Raw genomic sequence first — 18773 nt, forward strand, 5'->3', positions numbered from 1 at the left:
CAGCTCTTATCATCAGAAGAAGAGGAGTGACGCACTGGAGTTGTGCTTTGGAGTCACGTGCACGGACATCATGTCTCGCCGACATTCTCCCAGGAGGCAACTTTACTCGAGGCCTCCGCCATGTCCTTCCAGCTGGTCAAACACATCGTTCAAGCAAACCATATTCCTTTCATCACATCCCGAATGCTATCATCGCCAGAGAAGAACCCCGTCATCTGCAGCTGTGTGCTCTGATCCTGAGTTGTCTAATGTAGGTCTACCTCCAGGGCAGGTACATTCCGCGTTCTTGCCGTCGGACCAAATCGTGTTTGTTATCTTCGAGAGAAAGAACGCATATTCATTCTTTGCCATGACTGCTCTTTATCATCTCTTCTGCAGTTTCTCCTCCACTCGTTTGGACACGTCGGAGCTTACAAGGTACCAAAAACTTATCGCTCTTATTACTCTTCTCTCAGTACTGATGTATCACCTAGCCACAGGCTTCCAAGTCCTGCACTTCGAACTACTAATTGCGTTCGACCATCGCCCGCTATGATGCTCTGAGATATGCCAATGCTTGTCGTCAGTCCACTCAGCTTCCTTGTTTGATATGCTTGTCAAATTCAACAGTAGTGAGAGCCATGAGTCGAGAGACGAGCCGAGCAAGCCGAACCAGATCGCGGCCATCGCCACATGTTAGCAGTCTCCGACTTCAGCTTCAGAAACAGGCCGTGCTATCGTCAGTCTAAGGATATATCCTATGAATTCCGCGTTCTCCAAACCTTCCAAGCGCAAGTCCCGCCACGTGAGCGAGGAGCCCGAGGAGCCTCAGGAGCCGTATTATTCCGTTCGTGGTATCCAAGACGTGAAGGACCACACCGTACAAGAGCAATGGCGTCCCTGACCGTGGCTCGCGACGCAGCATCTCTCCTATCGTCGAGTTGGTTGAGGGCAATAGTGAGCTACTGCATGATTAACTCCTACAAACGACTTGACACATGTTGGTGAACCAAAGATTTGACGGCAATAGTACAGCCATGTTTCTCGAAGGAGACGTACTCCTCGTTGCTCCATACTGATGCTACGCACGAAAATCTCTGCCATAATATCATAGACAAAGATACTGATGACAGACACGACCGGCTCATTCTGTCGATCATCTCGAAACTGCCAGCTTACTACTGCAGCCTTGCGTTATCGCTCAAAGGTATTGTGCCACTGACATTGTCGCCACGGAGACAATGGCCCACGGAATTGCAAAGCAGCGGTCGATGGAAAGCGGAAGGCAGCGGTCGACGGAGAGGCTCTCGGCAGGCCAGATAAAACAGCTTGCTTTTCCCAATCTTGTCGGTTCTTCCTCTGCATACCTGCACCGAGTTCTACGCGAGCAACCGACAAGATGGCTCAACCAGCTCCCATCCGGCTCGACCTCAGCACCCTGCGTAGTAACGGTACCGGTCAAGGATCTTCAGATGCAAACTACACTCAAATCCAGCAACAAGATGCTCGCTACGCTCGCTATCTCGTCTTCTTGACCAAAGCATTTAACGAAAACAATCAACTCGTGAACGCATACGGTCAGTACACATTCTGATCCTCCATGATGGCAGCTCGACTAACAAGCCTCTAGGCCGTCACGAGTTCGTCGGAACTCTGCCCAGCGGTTTCGCCCTGTGGGAGCACACAACCGGAAAGCAGAAAAACGTCGTGGAGCTTTACGGCAACCCTAAAGGCGGCAAGTATCGCTCTGCTGTCGAGTTCACCGTCCACATCGGCGAATTGCTCGCTGCCAACAACGCCAGAGACGCTCAAATTCGTGCTCAGGTCGCAGCCCAAACCCTAGCCGACGCTCGCGATGCAATCATCGAACATAACCGCGTCAAGATGGATGAGTGGCTGACCAATCCTATCATATTCCCGCCCTGCAAGAACCCCAATGACCCTGATGCCCTCGAGTATGCTCGCAACATCGGCTTCGTCCCTCGCGATGTTGACGCAGCTGTCCTTGCCGACCGACGCAACAATCCTGCTGTCCGCATCCCCAACTGCACTTGCACCTTGCGCTGAAGAGCAGCACAAGACTCACCTTGACATCAGCCTTTGAGCGTTGTATGTCTCTACCCTGTGTCAGTCATTGCGAGAGACTGATCACACACAGATCTCTGCTTTCTGCTTTACGACAAAGCAACTTTCACAACTGCCTAACAATCAGGGAAAGGAAAATGGAACATGCGAGAGAGAAACGAAGGAACAAAAGCGAGGAACCGGTTCATGGACCCCGTGTGGTAAGTTGTTTGTCTTCACCCCTTTACCACCTCTCAGAAAGGTCACCTCTTACTGAACAACTCTCACAGGTTTCATGTTCCTTCAGGAGAACATCCAGTCTTTACATAAACATCTACACACACAACAAAGCTGAAGAAGAAGCACGAGCCTATAGTCCAACAGTCGACCAACCCCGAGGACAGCTCGGGAGTATACCAAGAAAGGAAAAAGAGGTTCCAGTAGATAACAAATGTCATTCCTGAGTCCCAACTCACGATCCAAGCATGACTACCCTCCTTTCTTCACTCAAGGTACTTTGTAACCTTGTGAATGTACACCAACTGCAATGTTTGTAACCTTGTGAACGTACACAAACTGCAACGTTTCCTTTCTACGCAGCGGACCTTGCTCCATGACTACCACCTTTGCGGCTATGCACGATGCTCTTGTTCCTCAGCCTGAGTATCTTGGTATCATGACCCCTGAGCAACGAGTTTTAGGTACCCTAATGTCCAGGTATGGCAGCGGGGGTCCGGAGGCACAGCGGCTGGAATCTAGATCTGGGTGCATCAGACAGTCTAGCGGTGGTGTAGTGTATGGCAGAGGGTGTAAGAGGTGCATGATGGATCAAGGATGGATGTATAGTTAAACATGAGAGGGGGATGGACAAAGGCAAGAGTGATCGCGTGGAAGGAGAAAGAGAACAAATCAAGTCAGAGGTGGAGGAGGCAAATCGTTATGCACCAAGGTCTGTTTATATCTATTTTGAGACCTTCCTTCTCCGGGTGTGACTTGTGATTTGTTGCTATCTCGAATCAGTCATGATACTCCTCGTCCTCGCCCTCTCGCTAGCATCCAGATGCCACTCCAACCCAGCCTCCCTCTGCGTCTCCACACTCTGCGCTCTCACCTCCTCCCACTCATCTTCCTCCATATTCAGAATCAACGTCATCTCCGTACACCTCTGGAAAGCATCCCTGAGTGAATACTTTCCTCCTTTGACTGCCGCATTGACGATGCCAGAGATGTCACGTTCGAGTTTTGCCGCGCCGCGTTCGTTGACACGGCCGTAGTAGCTCCAGATACGCTTTTCGAGGGCGCGGGCGAGGTACGATAAAGTGGAGGTGATGAGGGCGTCGTAGGTGCGTTCGGTGAGGATGCGTTTGATGGGGCGGGTGAATTGCATCCAGCCCCTCTCGAAGCGTTGGGGCACTTGTAAATCGGGTTCTGTGGTTTCGGACGTGTCGACGTCGAGGAAATACTCAACATCGCGGAAGGTTTCGACAAAGACGGGACGTAAGCGGGGTCGCATGACTTGCTTGAGGAGGACTTCGATCGCTTCGGAGATAAGGTCGCTGGTTTTGGATTCGAAGGTGGTGAGGATGTTGCTGAGTGCAGTTTCTACAAAGACGGCGTCGTGGGCGAAGGGGAAAAGGTCAGGTATGGCAGCGTGTTGTTGACCTTGGTTGTTAGGGTCAACTTTACCGAGATTGGTGTTGATGATGCGGCGGAGATAGTCGGTTGAGACGTCCAAGTTGTTAACGAGAACCAAGAAAGATATGATGATGCTTTCTGGAGGTAGAGCTCCTTGGATGGCGGCTTTGGGATAGCTTTCGTCGCGCATCTTACGTTGAATCATGCCGAAGAAGTCGCCTGTCAGAACACGACTGACCGACGGCATGACGCTGGCGACAACAGATCTTTGCGATGTGGCCAGAGTGCGCTGGATGACTTGATTGACAATGTACATGACATCGTCGACGGCAGAGGTGATGAATGGTGGATTGGAGCCCAGAGGCTTGTTGGGATTGAGAGTGAGGTCAAAGGGCGATTCGTCCATCTGGAAGGCCTTTTCGACGGAGCGACGGAAGAAGAAAGTGGACATGGTGTTGAAGGGCTCGATCAACGCATCTGCAATCTTCTTGTTCAGCCTGCTGTTGACCAGGAGATCTGGCATGGCGATGTGTTCTTCGACCCCAGGCTTCGGTGTTGTTAGCATCTTGACCTCTATAGAGGTTAGCTGATCAGAACTTACATGAATTTTTGTAGCGACAAAACGGGTGTAGAGAGCCCATCGACTCAGCATCATGGCAGTCTCACTGAGAAGCGCGTCGATTTCTTTCATGTTGACAGTCTCATCCTCACTAGCACGACTCGAGGCGGGCGATGAAGACCTTGCAGCAGAAGACTTTTGGGATGGAAGGAAACTCTGGACAAGAAAGGAGAAAGCATATGATTTGACATCGTTGATCTTCCTTGCAAGACTGCGCTCGTCGGCCCAAGCATCCAGTACAATGCCGCCTTGGGTATCTGCTTCTGTTTGCAAACGCTCGATAACCTTGGCCATGGAGCCTTGACCGTAGTGTCTCTCGACAAGAGGGGAATGACCATCGACGATGAGGGCAATTTGCTCAAAGAGTTTTGTCAAGGCGCTTGCATAGAAGAGGCCAGCAGAACGCTGATTTGTGGCACTCAGATTTGATCTCGCTCGTGTTGCTACGCCAGTACAGACGTAGCGACCGTATGCATCCAAGCCCTGTTCCGACTTGGCAATCAAGGGGAACAGCTTGAAGAAGCGTGTGACCCTCTGGCCATCTCCTTGGGCGGCAGCTTTGTCGAACTCGCGCAGGAACAGACCACACAGACTGTCCGAGGCTTGGGTGAGGGTGACTCGCGGGGCATCGGGGACTTCGGCAGTAGGAACGATTTCTTGGGCGAAGGCACCATCGATGACATGGTCGGGGATTTGCGAAGCGCGGTGGAGGTATTCGGCAGCAGTCTCCCAGTCCTGAGCGGCACCCATGGAGCCATTGACACCCAAGACGCAGGCTTTGAGTTCGGCGACCTGGTCGACGACGTTCAGGGTCGACTTGACGGCGGCTTGCTCGCGATCGAGCTGATTGACGGCGCCCGAGATGCGAGCGGCTGTGGATGCGGCCGACGAGAGCATGCCATTGCTGATGGATCGAATGTGGACGACCTGGGAACCGAGATGAGCTCGAGCGAGGTCGAGCTTGGTCAATTGGCGTGAGAGATCGCGTTGCGAGGCAAGCAGCGCATCCAGACGGGCAGTCACAGTGGCTTCTTGCTGGCCCAGCTCGGCCAACGTGGCTCGGATTTCGGCCACTGAAGATGCCTTGTAGATGTCCCGGCCGTCTGCCATGCTTGTCGCCAACATCTTCTCCTTCTCTTTCTGAATCTCTCCTAGGGCCATAGACAAAGACCGGAAGGCGCGTGTGTTTCAAGTGTCAACAGTCCAGACAGCTCCTTCTTGATCTGCGGCATCCACTCAAACAGCCGACGATCCGACGCCGCTCCGCATCACCACCCATCCTCGAAGCATTAACAACTCCTACCACTTCCTGGCCCTTTTTTGCATCATTACAACTAGACCATCTTTCCTCCTTCTCTCAAATGCCTAGTTTGCCTGCATCGACAGCGCCGATTGGATCTATAGCTTCTTTCGGCGGTACAGACGGCGCCAAGCCCTGAGAGATGAATCGCCTCCATCTGCCCACGGCGACCATAAGAACAAGTCGCGTTTCACACTTCGGACTTTCTAAAAATGCTCTAAAGCACTCCTTCCTTCCTTGGAAAGCTTGTTTGCTTATGTTGTAACCGTCGTCGTCGTCTTACCACATAGCAGGAGCAGATCGACCTGCTGGATGCACACACACATCAAAGAAACCACCATGCTAGGCTCCCTCGCCACTCTCTGGACTTTGGAATGGTCATCGAGCGAGACATCCGCATAGCCCTGTCAACTCTTCACACCATGTCAAGACTTCATCCTCCTGAAACCCGTTTACCCACTATTTCGGAGACCGTACCCAGCTTATGTTCACCTCCTTTGCCCAACTGCAGACTGGCGAGTGAGCCACCCTATGACCAACAGTTCCCCTGCCTAGTCCTGACTCCTCATACTACTAACCCTTACTAGGTGCTGACCTTCGAGCATGAGCTCGGACTAAACATCATGCAAACTCCACAGCGACCCCTGCTAGACATACGGATCAATCGTAACAGATCTGTATCGGTTTCGTCCCATTCTATAATTGTATGAGGCTCAAGTATCACTGTCTTTCACAAAACTGTTTCTCTTTCGCTGCTCCATTCTTTCCTTACGTCGACTTTTCTTTCTTTCTCGTGGTCTGTGACTGCCTCTTTCTGATCCAATAATCCTTTTCTTCTGCTCACGATGGTGTCCTGGGGTCGCCTGATTCTTCATGCCTTTTCTTTTTCTCCTCTATCCAACAATGACCTTACCAAAATCTACCAGCCCGACAAGGCAAAGTTTGCCATTCCTGCAATTCAACCGCCAAAGAATCTGCTAGGAGGAGCAAACGGGGCGTCCTTCAATGGCCCAGCTTTTGTGTCCAATGGCATGCAGACATTGCAGAATGCTCTGGGAGCGCAAATGCAGGATGGAAACTCTGTTCTCGGAAGCTTCGACGCACCAACCCTTCCTGCCTTCCGCACTGATGGCGGCACCCCTCTTCCTTTTGGGTTTCCATGGGGCAAGTCAACGGCCAACAATACAAACTATTACACAGATACACCCAACACTGGTGTCACTCGCTATTACGACTTTGAGATATCCGCTGGTCGGATTGCACCTGATGGCGTGTTCAAGGATGGTGTTCTCGTCAACGGACAATTTCCAGGCCCGACCATCGAAGCCAACTGGGTAATTTCCTCAAACCTGATCTATATCCTGGTCATTGACATTTTCAGGGCGACATGATCTCAATCACTGTGAAGAACTCGCTAGATGAGGGAACATCGATGCACTGGCATGGTGAGAACGGTACTGGTAAATACGACAGACTAGCTGCTAATCACAAGCAGGCCTTCTTCAAAAAGCCACTCCGTGGTTTGATGGAGTGCCAACCATCATGCAATGCCCAATCGCCCCTGGAAAATCCTTCACATATGTGTTTCAGGCCGATCTATATGGAACCAGCTGGTATCACAGCCACTTCAGTATATCCACCCCAGTCTATCGTCATCGACCATTTATTGACTATAGATCAGGTGCACAGTATGCAGGTGGCGCAGCCGGTGCCATGATCATCTATGGTCCCAAGAATGTGGACTACGACATCGACCTTGGCCCGGTAATCCTGAGCGACTGGTACCATGAAGACTACTACACTCTTGTCGAACAGACAATGTCCAAAAAGGGCGACAACACTCCTCAACCGACTTCCAATAACAACTTGATCAATGGCAAGATGAACTTTCCTTGCTACAAAGATGTCAACTGCACCGCCAATGCTGGTGTTTCCAAATTCGCCTTCACCTCTGGCAAGAAACACAGACTACGATTGATCAACATGAGTGCTGAAGCCATGCAAAAGTTCTCGATCGATGGTCACAAGATGACTGTCATTGCAAATGATTTTGTCCCCGTCGAGCCTTATGATGTTGCGGTTGTCACCCTCGCAGTTGGTGAGTACAATCCATCCAAGTCTCTTGCTGTGCAGCACTAACAAGACACTAGGCCAACGTACCGATATTATCGTCGAAGCAGACGGCTCACCCACCGACAGCGTCTGGATGCGCTCCAATCTCCAATACTGCTCCTTGACCGACGGAACTGTCAATGAAGCCGTGGCAGCCATCTACTACGAAAACGCGGACAACACCACAATTCCTACCTCCACGACTTCTGTCACCACAGCCCAGCTTTCCTACTGCAACAACGATGACCTCTCGGTCACCAAGCCCTTTTTTCCCATCACACCCGACCCAAACCCGTCGACTACTGAAGACTTGATTATCGAGTATCGCACCAACGAGACCGACTTCAATCTCTGGTTTGTCAACAATGTCAGTTTCAGAGGCGACTACAACAACCCTGTGCTTCTGGAAGCCAAACTCGGCAACCTTGACTTCCCCGAAGAGTATAACGTCATGAACTTTGGGTCCAACAAGACTGTTCGTCTGGTCGTGTACAATTACTTTGCTTTCGGTGGACACCCCATGCACATGCACGGCCACAACATGCAAGTCTCCTCCCCCTTGCTCTCATAAACTCCCGACTAACGTCTCTCTCAAGGTACGTCCTCGCAGAAGGCTTCGGCGAATACTCCAACACCGTCACCAACCCCTCCAACCCCCAACGCCGCGACACCATCTGGGTGCAAGCCGCCAAAGACGCGAATACACCCGCCTACGTAGTGCTCCAAATCGATCAAGACAATCCCGGTGTGTGGCCCTTCCATTGCCACATCGCATGGCACGTGAGCGCTGGTTTGTACGTGAGTATTCTAGAACGACCAGAAGATGTCAAGAAGATGGCTATTCCGGGGGTGATGGCGCAGAGCTGTAGGGATTGGAGCGAGTTTACGGGGAAAGCTGTTGTTGATCAAATTGATAGTGGGTTGTAGTAGAGTGGTAGAACAATGCGATTTCTATAGGCGATATTGTATCCTTTTTTTTTGTTTCTTTTTTTTGTTTTCCCGTTGTTACTTTTTTTTTTCCCCTGTCTTTTGTAGAAGTGGTCACTATGGATCTTAAAGTGTGGAAAGCTTTCATCCTTGCCAGCTGCACGAATCGGGATTATCCTTCTAGGAGAGCGGTTCAATGATTGGCCGCACGGCAACAATAATCGAACAAATGGGTACTTTAATCGTATCTCTAGCACTAGTGCGGCGGCTTAGTTTCTGCATTCTGCCTTCGAGACCACGCGTATTACCTTAATCTTAGATGGACGACATCAGGAGACACTCCACCCTAGATCTGGTTCATGATGATACTTGTTATTGAAGTAGACGATATTTTGAAATAGAGGTGGCAAAGCGAGAGACGGATGACTGTGGTAAAGGACTTGAGTGTGCTGAGCCAATGACAATTAGTGGTTGATTTTTTGGAATATCTGCTTTCATTGGAGAGATTCTACTATGGAGACGTAGAGTCTGTTCCCTACGGAGGGCTCTCTGCTTTAGTAATGTCTTCCATCCTCGTGACCTTTCGTCTTCGTGCCATTTCACTTTCGAGACCTCCGTCTTCGTGACCTTCCGTCTTCATGACCTGTTGTCTTCGCAACCTCTCGATCCGAACGCTCGAGACGTGTAACTCTGGGATGTTGGTCATCGAAGTCCCACGAACCTGGTGGCCATCACCTACTACCGCTCTCACTCGTCAAGAGTCTCATCGTCGTGCACATCTCCAGGAGGAGTCAGGGGGTCGTCGAGAGGCCTTTCGATCATTGCCGACAGAGCCGCTTGTACTTTTTCTTCCCCCTCCACACATTCTCTTCCTTCTTCTCCTCCGAAGCCAGCGATGGCTAGACATTTTCTCGCGTCTGAGTCTATATCGTACAAACGTTCGATCTTCAGCGAACTAGGATGCGGTAGTGATTCCTGTAAGTAGCTAATCACTCCAGACCACGAGCCATGATGGAGTGCACAGCTAGTAAGGCGCAGGGATCTGAGGCTGTTGCGGTGGAGGCGAAGAAACTCGAGAAGCGGCTGCTCCGAGAACAAGATCTCTGTGAGGCTGATAGATTGAATTCTATCAGACTTGACGGATTGCAAAGCATTGCGGCTTAGCTCGAGTTGTCTGGGTATATTATCATAGCGACTCCAGTAAGCGTCACCGTGTGAGAGGCGGAGAACTTCTAGCTCGCAGGCTTGTGAGACAATAGTTGCCATCGCACGTTTCGTCTTGTATCTGACGGACCAACTGAGTTCGAACGTGATGGATCTCAGCATAGAGAAGCGCTTCATTTCCTCCTCGCTGAAGCTGTCGAGGTTGAGGTCCAGGCCCAGTTTCTTGTCAGTGTTCCACCCTTTCCTCACAGAGACGTCGAACTTGGACAATCCCATCTTGTTGATGCGGGTAGCTTCGAGACATGGTTGAAGTGTGCTCGTCAGGCTGTTATTTTTCGCATTCTCATCGTGAGGTTCATACCTATTACTATCCAAAAAGATAGCACCGGCGTGTGGTCCGTAAATAGGCACGATGAGCAGTTCCACGTCAGACACCCAAGTTTTTAATGCACAGAACGCCCGCGTGAGTAACTCAGTCGCTCCGCCCTCCTTCTCCAGCGCTTGTTCATCATGGAAACGGTCTGTGCAGCGTCGTAAAACAAGGCGTGCTTTCGCGACTTCCTCACTCTGGCGCCCAGCAATCTTAGTGAAGTAACGGCATCTGTCCACAAGATATTTGAAGCGGCACAAACCCATGCGACGGAGAGTGATAAAGATTCTCCGGACACCAGGGCCAAAGAATGGATGCTCGCAAATGTCGATGAGTCGTTGCAAGCAGGGAGTAGTCATGATGAGTGAGAGAGAGCTCATGAACTGGTCGGAGAAGCTCTTTGTCGCCGATCTTGAGATGCATTTCTTAGTGAGCCGAAGAGCCATCAGCGCGTCCTTGTCGGCGACCTCACATATCTCGGCGATCAACTCGGTGGGCAGATCTTCCAGAGACATGGTCGAGGTAGAGGATGATCGATGTATGGGATGCTGATGTATGGAAGAGTGTTGAGAAGAGAGTGGGGGAGGATAGTTGGAAAGAAAGCTAAGAAGGAGAGTTGGGAAGAGAGATGGATAAAGAGTTTGGGTAGAGATGGGTGGAGAGTTGGGTGGAGAGTTTTGAAGAAGATGGATGTCAGTTGTGGGCGGTAGGAAGGAGTGAGTGAATCAAAGCTTGGCACGTGTAGTGAAAGATCGAAGGTTTCGTAGTGAATCTGAGAACTGTTGGCAATCACTTGGTGCAGGAAAGGAAAACATCTGTGGAGTGTACAAAATGTGTATCGTTTTAAACAGTGGTATCATAAAGTAAATGCAGATGAGTGATCTAGATGTGAATGTCACCCTTCTCGTCGTAGAAGATTTCTCTTGCCTTGACACAGCGCAAGTGGTTCTTGCCTCCAGACAACGAAGAATCGTGGTAGAAGAGGTACCATCTGCCCTCAAACTCGACAATGGAGTGGTGAGTGGTCCAGCCAACCACAGGCTCCAAAATGGTTCCACGCTGGGTGAAGGGCCCGTACGGGCTGTCGCCAACGGCGTATGCCAAAAGATGTGAATCACCAGTCGAATAGGAGAAGTAGTATTTGTCTTGGTACTTGTGCATCCATGCAGCTTCGAAGAATCTTCTCTTGTGGTCGTCGGCCTGGATGGGCTTGCCGGCTTCGTCGACAATCAGAGCCTCGCGGGGAGTCTCGGCAAACTCGAGCATATCGCCGGTCATCTTGGCGACACGAGGGCCTTGTGCTGCAACACCCTCACCAGTCAATTCTTGTGGACCGCTCCAGGCAGCGTCAAAGTGTCCCTCCTTTTGCCAGCACTGCAGTTGACCACCCCAGAGACCGCCAAAGTAGAGATATGCTGAGCCGTCGGTGTCAACGAAGCAGGCAGGGTCGATGCTGTAGCTGCCCTTGATGTAGTTTTCTTGAGGAGCGAAAGGACCTTCGGGCTTGTCCGAGACGGCAACACCGCAGCGGAAGATGCCCTCCTTGTCGCGAGCAGGGAAGTAGAGGTAGTATTTGCCGTCCTTGGTCGCGGCGTCAGGAGCCCAGAGCTGCTTGGAGACCCATGGGACATCCTCCTGCTTGAGGACCACGCCGTGATCTGTGACGGGGCCGGTGAGCGAGTCCAGAGAGAAGACGTGGTAGTCGTTCATGTCGTACTGGTCGCCATTGTCGTTGTCCTGGATGTCGGTCTCGCGATCATGCGAAGGGTAGATATAGATCTTGCCATTGAAAGCATGGGCCGAAGGGTCAGCGGTATAGAGGTGAGTGATGAGAGGTTCCTTGTCAGACATGATGGAGGTGTGCTAGAGAATAAAATCAGGGTAGAAGTGGTTCGTGACCTACCTGCGGGTCGGCAGCAGTGTTTATAAAGTGACAAGGATGGAGAGCAATCTCCAAAGGCTTTAGCCTACGTGTTCGGCCTGTACAGGCTGTGTCTGGTGAGCGGCTCTGAAACTCTTGGACGCTGCCATGTGCCTGGCGAAGGGAAAGTCTACTTTAGCCTAAAAGTGGCATGTTCGAAGAGGAAGGCGGAACGAGGGGCACTGTGGGGCCTCCGCTTTCTTGGCGTCCACTGACATCTCTTCCGACCTCGCCGTCTTCTTTCTTTTCTCAGCAACCACTTACGCGGTAGCGAAACGTTTTCTGTCTGAGTCTGAGATTGAGCATTGATAGGGCTCTTTGCTGACAGACAGAATCTCATATACTCTGATATCCACTTTGCGAACATTCCTCCCTCGTGCTTGACGAGATATAACACATGTTTAGCCATCGAATGTCTCATCAAATTTTGATAGGAATATGCTCAGTTACTTCACTGGATGCAAACCCCCTCTGTGAGAGATGGGGTCAGTGTAGTAGGTAGGGGCCATTGACGTGACTTCCAATTCGCCTCGAATCCAATCTTTCACACACACTCTCTCTGTTTCACTTCACCTTCACATCTTGGACCCTCCGCTTTCATGATTGCTTTGACAACTTCTTTAGCTCTACAAGTCGAGCTTCTTCTTCTTCTTCTTTGAACTTGTTGCTTCATACAACAACAGTCGTCGTCACCTCTTGCGCTCCAGCACAGCACTTTCCACCGTCGAAGTAACACCTCTTCAACTTCCACAACAACTGGTTGTCCCCTTGGTTCACTAACAACAACTTTCGGTAATCCTCATCAAATGTATTCATTGATAATACTAAGCTCTGTGTGGAGGTACTGACAACACCACAGACGCGTCAATCATGGATCGACCAGCCTCGTTCTCCTCTCTCCCGCCCGAGCTGGTCTCCGCGATCTGCACGAATCCAGATCTTGACAAGGAAGACCTCATCGCCCTACGTCTCACCAGCATATCTCAGGGAATCCACGCCTCCGCTACAAAAGCCTTTGCCAAACGCTATTTCACTGATGTCCACGTCCTCTACACCGAGTACAGCCTAGAGACCTTTGTCAACATCTGTCAACACCCAATCTTTGGCTCTTCGATCCGTAGAGTTCAACTGTCAAGTGCTTGCTACGATGGGAAATGTTTCTACGACACGGTAGACGAATTGATGCAAAACAAAGACTGTCACTACAGCGACTTTGCAGAAAAAATACAGCTTCTTGCTCAGAGATGCGATGCTGAACGCTTCGACCAACGTCGAGCAGATTCGCTACTTGCCCAAGCATTCAATGTACTCGCAAAGTCAGATCACAGCTTCGTACTTGCCGTAGACACAAACGAAGAGGAATCACTTGGTCGCAGTGAGGTCTGGAGTGCGCCTCTCCTCTACACGGACCACTGGCAGGCAGATTCCATGGGCATGCTGAGCTTTCTCGTCCGAGCAGCAAACAAGAGTGAATGCAAAGTACGGGGTTTGGAGTTTCGAGCCGGTCTCGACCAGGACAAGAGCATGGACAATTATCTCTCTGATGTCTGGGAGGGTTGGAAAGTTGTGGGTTCACTTACGGAGCTCAAGTTCGACTTGCCATTCGGGATTAGTCCTTATGGAGACGATCAAGGCCACGGGACGATTCATGATCTGCTGTCACTGACACCCGATCTCAAGACTCTGCACATCCGTTCTGGAATCTTCGCCGAGGATGATGATACGTTCAGGGCCTGGGCCGATGTGTTCTCCCGCTTACCTCTGGAAGAGCTTCATTTGACTACTCTGTGCATGAGTCATGACACCATAACTGATCTACTGGAGGACTTGGGCCCAACGTTGTGTCGTTTGAAGATATCCGAATGCAAGATATATGGATCCTGGAAGAAGATACTATTGACCATCCAGCAGCACACTCTCAAGCTGGACCAACTGAATATCAGTGGTGCCAAGCGATCTTGGTTCAAAGACACTGTAGCATACAAAGGCAGCACCAATGTTCGCTCGGGAGTTGCGAGACTGCTCAAGAATTGAGAAGACTCCTTCCAGAACTACTGGGCTGCAATCGATGATGGCACAGAACAATACCCGAACCATCACATCGATGAAGCATGCTTGAAAATAAGACTGGATAGGAAGTAGAAGGCGGATAAACTGGGGATGAAGAAGTAGACAACTCTACCAAGATCTGTACAATGGCTGATACCCTGGGAGAATTATTTAAGAAGCTGCCCCTTTCCAAAGCCTCATCATATTCGAACAACGATCTATACTATCTTAGTAGTCCCTGTGCTCAAGCCACCCACGAGCTCAAGACTGATCAGTATCCTGCCTGTATCTCAACACACCGGTAGGCGGCGATTGTTTGACACAGAACGGCTTGGGAGTGACCTACAATGATATGCCAGCAGACAAGCACAATAATCTAAGAGCAACATCATCTCTTTCTGCTGCACAAATCATCAATCAATCGAGTCTGTCTTCGAAAGAAGAATCCGCAGAGACTCAAGGAGATCCAAAGAAGCCATACCATGAATCCGGAACCTTCTGTCCACCTCCCATTGTCGCGGCAACCTCTTCCTCGCTACAAAACACCTTCCCAAGCTCACACAACTCTTTCCCTCCTCTTGAACAACAACAACAACCACATCCACATATCCCCCCATCTGCTCCACCAAGTCCTTCCCCATCTCCTCCACCAAATCCATCTACACCTCTACCATCTATCAACATCACCACCACCAAACCACCAACAATGGCAGACCCCGACCCCTCCAAATGGAGAATCAAGCGCGACCCAAGCATAAAAGCTCGCACCTCGACACCAAAACCCAACCCTCTGAGCACCAACCCAGGTGTCCAGAACTTCGACGTCAGCGATCAAGATCACTTCACCAGCGATGGTGTTGGAGACGAGTCAACCTGGCCCCCTCAACACAAGAAAGCCCGCGTCCGTGACGCGGAGTTTTTGAGATTGTTAACCGAGGCGTACAATAAGCGTGCAGATTTACTTGGGGAGTGGAGTGAGTATTCTTTCTCCTGAGTTCGATACAAGGGGATGTTTTACTGACGTGACGCACGATGATCTAGGCGGCCAACCCGTCAACTTCGAAGGCGAGCCACCAAAGGGCTACGCTTTGTTCAAAGCAGCCGACTTGACCATCCACGGCCATCCCAGCGGCAAAGCTTACAGATCGATCAAGCTGTTCATTGATCATCTGCATGCCATCATGACGGAGAACGTGGGCAATTGTCGCTGTGTGCTGTGTCGACAGGAGAGGTAGAACGAAACAACCGGGTCGATGACGCGTTTGGCTGTTTCCTGAGGGCGTTTGGGGTTGTAGAAGACGGATGTAACGCACGAGAGATGTGCCTTTGAGGGCTCGGGAGGTAGAATAATGACAAACTTCAAACATGCCCCTGTCGGGTGCTCGCCCCTTCTTCTTCTTTCCCCTGATCAGGATCTTGAACAGTATCGTGCATGTCTGCACAAATATGTCAACGCAAGGAGTGATTTGGTTGGTTTCAGCGGCCAAGGGGGTGTTGCAGAAGTCACCATAAAAATACATAGTGGAGTGGTCAGGAGAGTGCAGTTCCAATGAGAGCCCCAGAGATTCGCAGTCCATAACGGGCTCTCATTGGAAACCACAGCTTCTGCACAATCCTTTGTGCATCTCGATAGGAGTAAACAAGCATGTCGAGAGGAGGAAGCAGCTTTCGAGATCCGACTTGTTTCAGCTGCCAAGGAGTGCTGTAGAAGTTACTATAAATATGCACAGTGGAGTGTCTGGAAGGTATAACTTCCAAGGAGAGCCTCATAGATATACCTTCGATAACAGGCTCTCACTGGAACTTGTATTTCATGGTATTCCATTGTGCATTTTTATAGGAGCGAAAGTTGGTGACACTCGATGTGAGAGTACCGCGGAAAGACGGACCATCAGACAGTGATATCGGTATAGAAGAAGCTTTTCATTATTGTATTGTCATTATGATTGCGTGTCTGGTAGGCGGACAGCAATGTCGCCGGATTGTGTGATGTAGCGGACCCATGGCAGGGAAGGGTATTGTAGCTGTAATTCTGAGTCAGATGTCTGCTTGGAGGATGCGAAGGTACTTTCTTACCTTGGGTTCGATGATCTTGAGATACCTGACGTTGATGCCGGATGTGGTAAAGTATGGAATCTGGAGACGGGTCAGCCAATGTGACAAATGATTCAAGCACTACAAGACATACCTCGAACTTGACGTTGATCGGTCTTTTTCCCTTGCCGCGGTCGCCAACACCACCCATACTACCACCGAAGCCACCCATCATACCACCGCCTTTCTCATCATCACCACGCACTGACGGCAAACCCAGCTCAGCACGCATCAAGAACTCCTTGCCACCACCAAACTGCTTGATCTTCCATACAATAGCACTCTGCTCGGGTGCGTAGTGTACGGAGCCGATATTCGTCCTGAAGCGTGGTGTGTCGGCATCTTCTGGTACAGGAATGGAAATCTCGACGTTGTTGGCGGTAGAGCGGCGCTTGAATTGTGCTTTTGCTTTGAGCATGTATTCGATACGGCTGCCAGAGTGGTTTTCGACGATACATTCGACCCAGATGAGAGGCTTGACTTGGGTGTTGAGACGGTAGCTCATGAGTTCAAACTCACCATCCGGAGGGATGAAACTGATTGTACGGTCATTCTCGAATCGTGATAGACGGACACACTGATGGAACTTGACGTCTTCCATCTCAACTGCCTTTCCTCGGGTAGCGCGACCAGTGGTTTCGAACATGGCCTTATCGTTGAGACCTAGTCGCAGCTCGGGCATACCAGACAGATAACACTTCATCTTGATGGCACCCAGAATCTCAGAGCGCAGAACGTTGCCAGTAGATGAAACGAGTAGATTGAGAGATTCGACAACGTCCAGGAAGACCTCGTTCTTGCGGTAGCGGATGCCTTCTGAACGCCACGAGACAGCGTTTGTGACAGCGATAGGTGGTCGTGCCTGCACTTCCAGCTTGTGTGATTCTTGAGTGATGTATTCCTGCAGGATTTTGCTTTCTGTGGTTTGAGGGTGGCCAAAGTCCATCATCTCGTCGAGTAGTTCGTAGATGACGACAAAGTTATCACGGATAGACTCTTCTTCCAGCTCTTTGAAGTATTCGGTAAAGACCTCGACAATCTTGTGGAGGAACAGCAGGATCTCGGCGGCATTTGAGTTGCGCTTGGTCAGGGCGAGGAGGTAGAGGTTGTTGTGGCGGATGTAGAGGTAGTTGATGCCTTCGTCGCTGAAGCAGGGGGGCACGGCCGAGCTCTCTTCTTCGGCTTCGGAAAGGAGGATGGGGAACTTGTCGACGGCGCTCATAGGGATATCACCACGGTAGTTGCGCGCCAGAAGGGTCTGTCATTTGGTGAGCGTGGGCTTGCGACAGCAGCTATCTGTCTAGGCATACCTTGCCCTTCAGGTCGAGGAAGAACAGGGCCGAAGCCATGGTGTAGTGAATGCGCTGCCGGTCGGTATGCAGGTGTGGTAATTCGAGACGGGCGATTCGACAGTTCAGGAAGCAGCGACTTGCTCCAACGGGTGAGATGGCCTGGAATTGATTGTTATTGTCGTTCAGGCAGGTACGACGAGGTCAGCCAAGCATGAATGTTGCTTGTTGCTCGTCTCCCCTACCCCACATTCTGCTCCGACCACGCCCACTTCCGGTTTCACTTCGGCAGTCACGATTATAAAACTTCCTTCGCGCGTGCCAAATCTTCGCTTTCTTTTCCTTCAACGCAGCCTTTTAGACAGTTCTTGCCGGCATCTGGTGCAGACTTCACGTTATGTGCAAGTCTGTGCTGTATTTCAATTGCTGGTTTGCGATCAGGTCGATGCGGAGACGGACAAGTGGTTCTATAAGAACTGGCTACGCATAATCTGTTGTGTAGGCGGTGTCAGAAGATCCCGACATCTCTTGAGTACTTTTCCAATTTTAATCTTGTCATATCATTCTCTCGCCTTCCCAACTCAAGTGATGATGTGGTTGCTTGCTCTCTATCCTCTGTTCTCATGGCGACCAAGGCTTTGTAGGCTGACATGAGTCCTCGAATTCCTCCTGGTCTTGTTCGCGCTGAGCCATCAATGCTCCACTCTCTGTGGTTTCCCTTGCCAACGACCAAAGACTTGCTGGGAGACGGCGCTGCCAATCCTCTCGCGCTCAGCATCAGATAAACTCGATGCTGGGCTCCTCCAGCCTTCTGGCAACAGTATACATGTCCCAAGCAAGCCGAAACATGCACTCCTGCTGCGCAACTCCGAACTCTCCCACCGTCTCTCTAGCCACATCTTCCACAAGCTCGGCAGCAGAATCCACAAGACCACTCTTGGTGCGTTCCTTCCATCTGGCAATCTTGTCCTCTTCGGCGCGAACCATTTCATCTCCGTACTTGTCTTGGAGTTGGTCTTTGAGGACGTCTTCGTCTAGTTCAAGCACGGCGGCGAAGATTCTGGTGAGGTGGTTTTTGATGAAATGCTCATTGGCGTAGTGGACGCGGACGTATGTGCATATGAAGACGCCGATGAGACGGCGTTCTTTGTCTGTGTCGTGGTTGCTTGAGGATGGCATGGTGATTGGCTTCTTCTGAGATCATAAGTCAGCTTTACAAAGGTGACTTCGCGGGCAAGACGCTTACTCTG

The 18773-nt window shown here is 50.7% G+C and overlaps 9 protein-coding genes across 9 annotated transcripts; 4 read left to right on the plus strand and 5 right to left on the minus strand.

Annotated features, from left to right (window-relative positions):
• Nucleotides 1–1378: 1378 nt before the first annotated feature.
• Nucleotides 1379–2046, plus strand: M436DRAFT_80154 (uncharacterized protein; the record flags this gene model as incomplete). The annotated part of the gene is made up of 2 exons (XM_013573829.1): nucleotides 1379–1556; nucleotides 1610–2046. The coding sequence occupies 2 exons, from the start codon at nucleotides 1379–1381 to the stop codon at nucleotides 2044–2046; spliced, it is 615 nt and encodes a 204-aa protein (XP_013429283.1).
• Nucleotides 2047–3049: 1003 nt separating this feature from the next.
• Nucleotides 3050–5422, minus strand: M436DRAFT_42347 (COG4-domain-containing protein; the record flags this gene model as incomplete). The annotated part of the gene is made up of 2 exons (XM_013573483.1): nucleotides 3050–4225; nucleotides 4280–5422. The coding sequence occupies 2 exons, from the start codon at nucleotides 5420–5422 to the stop codon at nucleotides 3050–3052; spliced, it is 2319 nt and encodes a 772-aa protein (XP_013428937.1).
• Nucleotides 5423–6442: 1020 nt separating this feature from the next.
• Nucleotides 6443–8636, plus strand: M436DRAFT_71208 (laccase with copper binding domain; the record flags this gene model as incomplete). Its single annotated transcript, XM_013573760.1, has 6 exons — nucleotides 6443–6931; nucleotides 6979–7042; nucleotides 7093–7227; nucleotides 7279–7695; nucleotides 7748–8198; nucleotides 8306–8636. The coding sequence occupies 6 exons, from the start codon at nucleotides 6443–6445 to the stop codon at nucleotides 8634–8636; spliced, it is 1887 nt and encodes a 628-aa protein (XP_013429214.1).
• Nucleotides 8637–9383: 747 nt separating this feature from the next.
• Nucleotides 9384–10685, minus strand: M436DRAFT_80157 (uncharacterized protein; the record flags this gene model as incomplete). The annotated part of the gene is made up of 1 exon (XM_013573830.1): nucleotides 9384–10685. The coding sequence occupies one exon, from the start codon at nucleotides 10683–10685 to the stop codon at nucleotides 9384–9386; it is 1302 nt and encodes a 433-aa protein (XP_013429284.1).
• Nucleotides 10686–11052: 367 nt separating this feature from the next.
• On the minus strand, nucleotides 11053–12021 carry M436DRAFT_42740 (putative xylosidase; the record flags this gene model as incomplete). Its single annotated transcript, XM_013573562.1, has 1 exon — nucleotides 11053–12021. The coding sequence occupies one exon, from the start codon at nucleotides 12019–12021 to the stop codon at nucleotides 11053–11055; it is 969 nt and encodes a 322-aa protein (XP_013429016.1).
• A 940-nt stretch (nucleotides 12022–12961) lies between these two features.
• On the plus strand, nucleotides 12962–14125 carry M436DRAFT_62144 (uncharacterized protein; the record flags this gene model as incomplete). The annotated part of the gene is made up of 1 exon (XM_013573678.1): nucleotides 12962–14125. The coding sequence occupies one exon, from the start codon at nucleotides 12962–12964 to the stop codon at nucleotides 14123–14125; it is 1164 nt and encodes a 387-aa protein (XP_013429132.1).
• Nucleotides 14126–14846: 721 nt separating this feature from the next.
• Nucleotides 14847–15375, plus strand: M436DRAFT_80160 (uncharacterized protein; the record flags this gene model as incomplete). The annotated part of the gene is made up of 2 exons (XM_013573831.1): nucleotides 14847–15114; nucleotides 15182–15375. The coding sequence occupies 2 exons, from the start codon at nucleotides 14847–14849 to the stop codon at nucleotides 15373–15375; spliced, it is 462 nt and encodes a 153-aa protein (XP_013429285.1).
• Nucleotides 15376–16080: 705 nt separating this feature from the next.
• M436DRAFT_80161 (clathrin adaptor, mu subunit) lies at nucleotides 16081–17583 on the minus strand (the record flags this gene model as incomplete). Its single annotated transcript, XM_013573832.1, has 4 exons — nucleotides 16081–16164; nucleotides 16217–16276; nucleotides 16329–17492; nucleotides 17545–17583. 4 exons carry the CDS (start codon nucleotides 17581–17583, stop codon nucleotides 16081–16083), a joined length of 1347 nt encoding a protein of 448 aa, XP_013429286.1.
• Nucleotides 17584–18300: 717 nt separating this feature from the next.
• Nucleotides 18301–18705, minus strand: M436DRAFT_42357 (uncharacterized protein; the record flags this gene model as incomplete). Its single annotated transcript, XM_013573487.1, has 1 exon — nucleotides 18301–18705. A coding segment is annotated over one exon (405 nt), but the record flags the coding sequence as incomplete, so codon positions are not given.
• Nucleotides 18706–18773: the final 68 nt, after the last annotated feature.

The sequence above is a fragment of the Aureobasidium namibiae genome (assembly GCF_000721765.1).
Source record: "Aureobasidium namibiae CBS 147.97 unplaced genomic scaffold scaffold_5, whole genome shotgun sequence".
In the NCBI taxonomy this organism is placed as follows: domain Eukaryota; kingdom Fungi; phylum Ascomycota; class Dothideomycetes; order Dothideales; family Saccotheciaceae; genus Aureobasidium; species Aureobasidium namibiae.